The sequence below is a fragment of the Acipenser ruthenus genome, chromosome 31 (assembly GCF_902713425.1).
Source record: "Acipenser ruthenus chromosome 31, fAciRut3.2 maternal haplotype, whole genome shotgun sequence".
Taxonomy (NCBI): Eukaryota; Metazoa; Chordata; class Actinopteri; order Acipenseriformes; family Acipenseridae; genus Acipenser; species Acipenser ruthenus.
This window is the reverse complement of record NC_081219.1, coordinates 11262635-11271874: the sequence shown is the minus strand read 5'-3', so window position 1 is coordinate 11271874 and position 9240 is coordinate 11262635. Positions and strand designations below refer to the sequence as shown.

The 9240-nt window shown below is 37.2% G+C and overlaps 1 protein-coding gene across 4 annotated transcripts in view; it reads right to left on the bottom strand.

Moving 5' to 3' along the window:
- Positions 1 to 316: 316 nt before the first annotated feature.
- LOC117396948 (netrin-G2-like) overlaps positions 317 to 9240 on the bottom strand; it is a 50873-nt gene continuing 41949 nt past the window's right edge. For 3 of the 4 annotated variants that reach the window (XM_059005532.1, XM_059005533.1, XM_059005535.1), the window contains 3 exons: positions 6519 to 6686; positions 3475 to 3609; positions 317 to 1210 (listed from right to left, as the gene is read on the bottom strand). In XM_059005532.1, coding sequence (XP_058861515.1) covers positions 990 to 1210; positions 3475 to 3609; positions 6519 to 6686 — 524 coding nt within the window. In that variant the 3' untranslated portion in view covers positions 317 to 989. The remainder of the gene's footprint in view (positions 1211 to 3474; positions 3610 to 6518; positions 6687 to 9240) is intronic. The other variant, XM_059005534.1, reaches the window with a different exon arrangement.

Genomic DNA, 9240 nt, shown 5'->3' with positions numbered 1-9240 from the left:
AGCGTATTGAAGGCTCTGTTCCTGTAAAACTGCAACATGTTTGGTCCAAAATTCTAGCTTATTGTATACTGTATTTTCTGTGTATGTATGTGTATATATAGAGAGAGAAATTTAGATAGATACACACACACACACACAATACAGTATCAAGTGTGTGAATAATTTGTCAAGTGCATTCATCTCTAGGTTAATTGCTTTTGATTGGTTGGTGTGTCTATACTGTATTGTATGTTCTTCGTTAATCAACTATTACACTGAAAAAGAGACTATAGCGTTACCTCTCTGGGAAGCAAAAGAATGAGACGCAAGAAGAATGAGCAATTAACAGTCACATTTACTGTAATTCTTTTACAGCATAATAAAATGTCCATCTTGGAATTTCTTTATTCATTTTTATTTATGTATTTTTTCTTCATTTTTTTCTTCATGATAATGTTTACTTGGAACAAAAATAACGATTTCTACAAAAAATATTTAAACAGTTACAGTATATAACATTGATATTTTTTAGATTTTCTTTTATTTGGATGAGTTCTGTTCCTTGGCAGCTTCCATCCACCATCAGTGTACAGTAACTAGATTCCCTTTACTTTAATCTTCACAAACCTCTAGGCAATGAATGAAAGGAAACTAAAATCTCTGCAAATAAAGAAAATGGGGGGGGGGGGGGGACGACAAAGTCTGTTTCAAATACCTGGCTTAAATTGTAGTAGGCTGCAACATTGTTATAATCCATCTCAGTTCTCCAACGTGATATGGATAAGTGCATCATTAAGTGGGGTAAACTGTTAACTACAACAAGAATAATGAATGTCTCTCTATAGTCTGATTTATTTTTTGGTTTGAATGTCACTGGCACAAGCAGAGAAGCCCACCAATCTATAATTGGCTTAAGTTGTCCACGTCTGTCCTAACCACCCAAAGCACCTTTTGACGTTAGGAAGGGGGGCTCCAAATCCCCCTCACCTCTGCCTGCCTGCCTGCGATCACTAAGCAGTTAATGTGGCTAGCTGATGGAGCAGTGCACAGAGCAGGATTGTGGCCAGGCTGAGGAATGAGGTTGAGGCAGCATCACAGTCCCCTTCTCCAGAACCACACTTGGGCTGCTCACACAGGACCCCCTTGAACCCTGGTGGGCACAAGCACCTCTGGCCCTGGTAGCATGTCCCTGCGTTCTGACAGAGCAGGAACTCTTCATCACAGACGTTTGCTGCAAGGAAGCAGAGAAGCAGGTTTAGAGGCTTCATTTCACAGTGGTAGCCACATAACAAAAGCCTTTGCCATGAGGCATGCTTCACAACGGGGTTTCTCTAGTGTGTAATTCAACTGTTTAAAGCCAGTATATCATCTTAATACACTTTATGGTTTTTTTAAAATTTATTTTCATAAGTAATTCTTAGTAATTGAAGAAAATCAGGATTCTAACTGATAAGCTTTTTTTCCCTCTGTTTTGTTGCTTAATTATTCCACAATCTGATCATTCAAAATGGACAGTTTACATTCATTTGTACTATACTGTGTAATTCACTGCCCTCAATATTCCACAACTAGTCATTACAAGTTCCATTACTAGTCATTTATACAGAAGTATTCCAATAAGTGTAAAATACACTTGAAACCCTTTCAACGAAAGACCTGTAGAGGATATGACTTGACAGCAGTTGAATTTGTTACTTTACTTTATTTTCCATAATTTCCATAGTGAAATCCAACTGCAATGTAATATATATATATATATATATATATATATATATATATATATATATATATATATATATATATATATTTAAATAATGTCACATGTTTTCTTTACACAAATAAAAAAGTGTGATGTGTGCAGATGGTTTAGAGCGTACCACGCAAATCAATCCCAGCTGCAAGATGTCTGACAATATATGGTTCCCCTTAGGTATATGGTTTTTAATAAGTGTGAAAATGGGGCACGAGTCTGTAAAACTAAATCAGACAAACAAAACTGGAATACACGGGCGAGACACAAAACCCATTCCAAGTATTCAATAGTAAGTAACCGATTACACAGCAGTGCAATACAAATACAGTGCCAATTCAGTGGTGTGATGCTTGAAGAGGCCAATCAGAGACTTGCAAGGCAAGGCCTCAAGCCAGGTTTCAGTAACTTGGCAACATTTGTGCTTTGCTGGGTTAAAAATAAAAGGTGATTAGCCTACAGTGCAAATGCATTGCACAAAACCTAATTGAAAGAAAGTAAGACGAGAAATGACTACATATTGTTTCATATAAAACTATTATGTAAGAAAAAAAAACAACAAAACTTGCATAAGCAGATTTGATACTGGTGTAAAATACTGAGAGCGTTTCTCCAGTTTGTGTAAAGGGGGCACTTGAACTAAGTGCAGGTATGATCCAGAGCAGCCAACCTCAAACAATCTCCACTGAGCACCTGTTAACACACTTAGTTCCCAGAACACAGAACTCATAACAGTCACTACTGCAGATGAAAAGCAGCCAAGCCCAGTTACTTTTAACAGAGCGCTTTTATCCAGCTTCCAAGGACACTGGAATTCGATTCAAACGAATCTCTACCAGAAACGGATCCAAGCTCAATACAATTTGCAACACATTAGCTATGCATATGCAGTAAGACAAACTCTGCCTAGTCTGTTCATTGAGCAGATACCACATAAAAGGCACTGCTGGTTTGTATGTTCTATACATTATTATACAGAACATATTATTAATATTATTATTATTATTATTATTATTATTATTATTATTATTATTATTATTATTATTATTATTTATTTCTTAGCAGACGCCCTTATCCAGGGTGACTTACAATTATAACATATAAGATACAGCATACATTGAATCAATAAAGTCAGCACAAAAGTAAGTATGCTCCAGAAACTATATTTGCATTGTTTTTTGTCATCACTACTATACTGTTTGGGTCACCAATAAAGGAGCTCTATCTATCACCAAGGGTTTACACGCATGTTTAGGCTCTCAATTTGACTTGGTCTTCATACTCAAGAACAGTGGTTCCCAACCTGGGGACCCCCTGTGTCTGCTGGTTTTCATTCCTGGCCTCTCAGTTAATTAACTAGGCCTTTGTAATTGTTTTAAGCTCTTAAACAGTTGCAGAGTTACTTATAAAACAGTATCCCAAGCAGAAGCTCACATGTTTATTTGCAAGCTGTACGGATTACTCACTTTAGACTCTCTCAGTTGCTTTATGGTGTAAACTCCCCTCCTTCAGCATTCATGAGTCCAATGGACGCAAAGCAATATTTATCATTACTGAAATACAGCATTATAGTTACTAAACTTTGCCAATGAAAATCAAATCCAAATCAATGCCAATTGTTTTAACTCTTGCATTTTGTAGGCTCTGTACAAGCCTCCTAGTTCATTTCAGGCTCACTGCGCACCTTCACACACGGTTCAGGGTGTTTCGTACAGACGGTACCCTACCTTCCTTGCAATACTTACGGAAACAGCCCTGCCTCCAGTAGTATCCGGGCAGGCAGTCTTCACATTTCAGTCCGGTGGCCCCATCTCTACACTCGCAGTAACCCGTCTCATTGCACCGATCGTGGAGGGAGCCCATCTGGTTACAGTTACACTCTACAGGGAGATCAACAAGGGACTGCTTTGGTCCGGAATGCAGTGAAGGTGCAACGCCTGGCTGGGAAGCATGCCAGTCTCACCGCAGGACTCCCTGCTGCTCACAGTTACAGTAATCCTGGGAAGAGTCACCCTAATTACAGCCTGCTGTCAGTGGAGCGGTCTTGTTGGGTCAGGGTTTTAGTAAATATATTGCATACTGTAAAGCTGAGGGCACACTAAAGAGTCAGAATCTGGACAATTCTAACAGCTGGTTAATGTTAGAATTGATCCAATGGTGCTAGTGTTAACTGCCCCAGTGGTTTCTAGTAGTTAAGGAATGCACGTTGAAAAAATAAGGGGGGGAATTCAAGCCCAGAAGTTAATTATTGAGCTCATTAGTTGCTGGCTGTTGGTCTTTAAAAATGCATTAGTCTGGTCAAAATCTTTACAAGCCAATCTTTAATCAGGATGTTTACACAAGGAGCCAAAAAATGCATTTCTGAATAAAATAATATCATATTTATTATAGTTAGCGAGGGTAATAATGAGCAAGGTACAACCACTGATTTAAATACTGAAATACTGTACTCCTATTATGGCTTCCGGTAGACTTTTGTGGTATCATTTTGTAATTTTGTTGATTACATGATGTTAAATAAAAGATCTAAATCGTGTTCATATATATTTTTTATGATGTCTCAAACCAAAAATTGTAGGTGATGCAAAACTTTTAGCCAGAGCTGTATGTAAAGCACTTAAAGTACACATAATTTAAACAGGATCTGGTCTTGTCTGGTTTGGATTAGCAAGAGTCTGCGGTGCTGTTTTTCAGTTTATTTTTGGAAAGTAGATTTAAAAAGTATAAAACACTGCTTCCTGACACCTTGTCTCATGCTGTGCAGCTGGGCAGCCAGCTAAGACTGCTAAATGCTTCCGTTTACCGTCTAAAAACAAAAATGCTTAGCTTTAATAAATGAATACAAAAATCAAGCAAGCAAAAGAACAAAACAGGGGCCAGTGGTACTGCTGCCAATGCGAACAAGAAGAAAAAAAAAGAATTCAAAGTGTTGCTTATCTGCAGTCTGCTGTTGCTGCTTGTCTCATGAATAACATTACTCCGTTAACAGCAGTAACCCTAGCAATTAAATACGACCCAATGAAACAGAAAATACACGTGGGGTTTACTGCCAAAGATTACTTTACACCAGGAAAAACTGGAATACTAGAGAGTAGGTGTGAAAAAGAGCAGCTGATAGCTGGAGGCTTTTTACAAAGTGCACTATGTGGGCCATTGACTATTAAAGAGACTGAGGAGAGGATTATTCGGAAACACAAATACGTCATGCCTTTCTCTTCCACTGTGAGGCTGAGTGTAAGGATGGATTTATCATGCACTTAAATAATTCATATGAACTACAGTTAGTTTGTTCTGGGGGGAAACTCTCGAATAAATAGCATGTTCTTTCAGAATGGCCCAGCAGCAAATCAACTAATTATTAACATCTGACTGTGGGAAAAATAGAAACTAGAAAAAAAGATGTTCCTTCTTATTGTGGTTGTTCATTTGTAAGTGTTTGTTTTTATTCAAACTAATAGAGAGTTCTAGTTTATAAAAACCCTTTTAATCAAAAATGTAGGACTGTGTAAAAAATGTAAGAGAATGTAAGAGAAACATTAATATCCAGTGGAGAAAATATAGCGGCAAACAGCACCTGATAGGGGAAGTGGTTTTGCACATCCCTGTTAATTATTCATTTCCAGTGGATTTCTCTTAACACTTAAGACACAGCTGAAAACAATTATAAAGTGTTTCTTAGGAGCTAGTTGTTCATTTATTGTCTTTGCTGAAAAAAAAACGGGGCTGTGATTCGACGGTTGTCATCACTTCAGTTAAAAGAAAAAAAAAAAACTAAGCAAGTTTGTGCTCAGGCACTGCTTAGTACACTCACATCAGATAACACAGGAGCCTAAAGACATGCTGCTAAAGAGTGTTACAGTGTGGGTCGTTGTGTAGCAACACAGACAGTCTTATCAGTAGTGAGTGTTAGATTTAGAGCATGCATGAAGTAAAGTGATATGCATGCCACAGAAACCTGCACCACAGAGACAGGACTCCCAAAACCCTGACCCAAGTCACCCCAGCCACTGACGGCACTGCAGCCATAAACATTTAGATGTTCACAAACTCACCAGGAAGACTGTACTGGATTGCTGTACATATTTAGAGAGTTTCTCATTATGCTAGTTAAAGGTTTCATGACACAGAGGTCCTCTTAGTTACTACAGACCTGTCAAACCTTGTATTATCTGACACAGTAGCTTTCTATCATTGCATGTAACCTGTAAACTACTTCTTCTGTTATTTGTTAGTTAATTCATTTGTGTGCTATTTTGTTTGCTCAGTTAAATGTACATGCAGCCCTGCAGCACCAGGCATGCCACTGTCCTTATCTCGCTATGTGACTTGACAGGTCTGTAGTCAGGGTTAGGGTTAGGGTTAGGGTTAGTCCGATGTGGCATTTGGTATTTAATCTATAGTACCCTATTACCTGCTGTAGATTTTGTAGATTTATATATGATCAAAGATGGATTTTTCTGTCTTAAATTAAAGGTTTTTCACATTTTTACATTCACAAATGATATTTTTGCATAGCAAACAGTGCCACCACGAGGCCAAATTTCTAATATGCATGCAAGCCAAATGATTCAGTTGCAGTATTAATGTTATATAGAAAGACATATGTTATATTGCATTCATTTGTTGCCATTTATGTTTTTGTTTTTTTTTGTTATCATCTCTGTTTGTCAAAGAACACATGCTGAAAATAGGACAAACCCCACATTTTTATTCCAAACTCCAATCTGCAGTAAAGAGTAAAAGATGTTTGTGGCAGTCATGCCGAGCCATGCGTGGGTTCCTGACTGACCTATACAAACATTCTCATCGTCGAGCTCCGCGGTAGCATTCCGGAAGTGTCCCAGGCGACAGTGCTCACAGTTCTGCCCCCTAGTGTTGTGTTTGCAGCTGACGCAAGTCACGATGTTGAGAAAATCAATATAACTGCAGCGGTTAGAGTGGCCATAGCACTCGCAGTCTAACAGGGGAGAGAGCAAAGCAGCGTTAATGTCACACTCAGAGCCAGAGGGGAGGGGAGGGGAGGGGAGGGGAGGGGAGGGGAGGGGAGGGGAGTGGGGAGTGGGGAGTGGGGGGGGGGGGAATACAAATGATTTGTGCTGGAAGTTCGAAGCTGATTAAAGGTAACATTATATAACTCTGGGTTTCCATAAAGTATTAGGGTCTGAATTCAGTAAAGTCTACATCCCTCAGAATTGCCCAGGCAGCCACCTAAAGAAGCTCAGAAAACAAGGGAGAAAACCTTCTGCAAATGCACTGTAGGTACCAATGATAACCAGTGTGTTTCCTGGCAAAATCTACAATGACATGTTTGTGCAAATGCAAAACACATTTACATATTGCCATCAGATTTATCAGTTAGGTTGAATAATTATGATTTATAAGATCTAATTAAAGTTTTAATAACATGTTATAGAACAAGTCCTCTCGTGTTATGTTTATTTAGCATTTTATAAAGCATGTTATTGAAAATAATGGTTTATTTAGTGCAAAGACATGCTAAAGGCATCTCAATACTGGATGAAGAACACAACTTAGTCTTATTTTTAGCTTTATTTGATATTATCTCGATATAGCGCTGTTTTATAAAAAATAAAAAAAATAAACTTGTACTGTACTTGGGTTTGCAAAGCACAAAGGTTTATATGCAGTGTGCTTTACATTCATGGTAGTTTAATGTCCAATATTACTGGGTCCTTGTACAGTTTAAGAACAGTCTCCAACAGACTTTTTAAAAGAAACTTCTAGCTCAAATCATTCTTGAAATTGGCAATTTGGATTTTAAGGTACAATAACATTTATATTACACACTATGTTGGACACGGACAAGCTCACAAGACAGGAAATAAAGATAGTATTATATATATATAGAAAAAAAATACTGCAAATGATTTATATAGACAGCGACAAGCTTACCTTACATATCAATACAACCAAAACATGCACACGAAGATGATGGGTGAAATAGAGAGGAAATCAAACATTGAGGAAAAATTTGGCAAAAAAACAAAACAACAACAAAAATCAGTTAGATGGTAATTTTTCCACAGTTGTAGATTCAAATTGCTATTTAATATCTTTTTTTATTTAGGATTTTTTTAATGAGAGACAACACTGAATTGCGAATCACTAATAAAATATATTTATAACAGTTTTAAAGATTTAAAATTACATAAGGTTAGTATTTATATGCCTCTACGTTTAGATCTATTTAGTTTTCACTTACTCACTAAACCAGGTAGTATTCTAATCACCAGTAACTGCAGTATCAGTTTTAGTTGTACAGATGCAAGACCACAGATGTAGTTAGAAGTGGTACAGAATACTGTCTGCATTGTTAGCACGCTCCAATGCATATGACATCAGACAAATCTAAATGACCAATCACAGCACAGCTTTTCAACCCCCTTTTGTCAAGTTCTGTCTCTCTCCGGTACATTTTTGGAAATGAATTGATCTTTTATATCATCTGCATTTTCCTAGTGATTATTTTTTTTACCTGTTTATTATCCTACATCTCCATTGCAGTGTCTGCTTATTTGCCATGCTTAATATTGCAGCAAATGTTGCTTCTGAAAATATTCTATTGCTGGGAAGTGAGATGGAGGAAGCATAATGTTATAGATGAAGCACTAAACTCTGGTGGCCGTGTGACACTAAAACATATATTGTGGCAGATTAGTATTGGGCTTGCTTGTAAACAATAATAATAATAATAATAATAAAAATAATAATAATAATAATAATAATAATAATAATAATAATAATAATAATGGTTTGCTGGCATTTATATAAATTCCAATATGATCAAATAATAAACACAATCAGAATATAAGATGAATACTGTACTACCACTAAGAGAAGAATCTCATTCTGTGGTTCACGCTTGCACTGTGGTTCTTTAGATTTCCTAAAACTGTTACTCGTCATTAGAATACTAGCCCAGCTCAGGGCTTGAATTTCACCACACAACAGACACAGCATATTTACCCCAGAACAATAAAATAAACATTATCAATATACAACATGGAAGTCCTCCAAGCCCCATTTGTGAAGCTTCTCTTATAAAACAAGTCCCAAGATGCTTTGCAAGCAAAGTGCTGTACTTCAGTTAAGTCATAAAAACTGGTGATAAAAAACCATAAACAATCCACTCCTGGATAGAAGACATGAAAGTAGACAATGTGCTTCATTTAACTGAATAACCCTCTTGCTCAATAATGATCCAATGGAAGCACCCTAAAAGATTTAACTGGGAGATTGTGAAGGCTTTGTTAGTGTAAAAGTTACTAAAATGAATGCATTAGTAAAAATCATACAGCAGTTATGAGGAACTCAGTGTGTGGTTATAATTATCCAACAGTGTCTGCTATTACATTTTTATAGTGTGGTTTTAAGGGACTGTAATCTGGGCTCGAGGCTCTTTCACTAGTTTCAGTACTGAACAGTAATGTGATTAAGGCAGAGCCTTTCAAAGCCACACCAACGACTGAAGCACATCTCCACAGGAACAC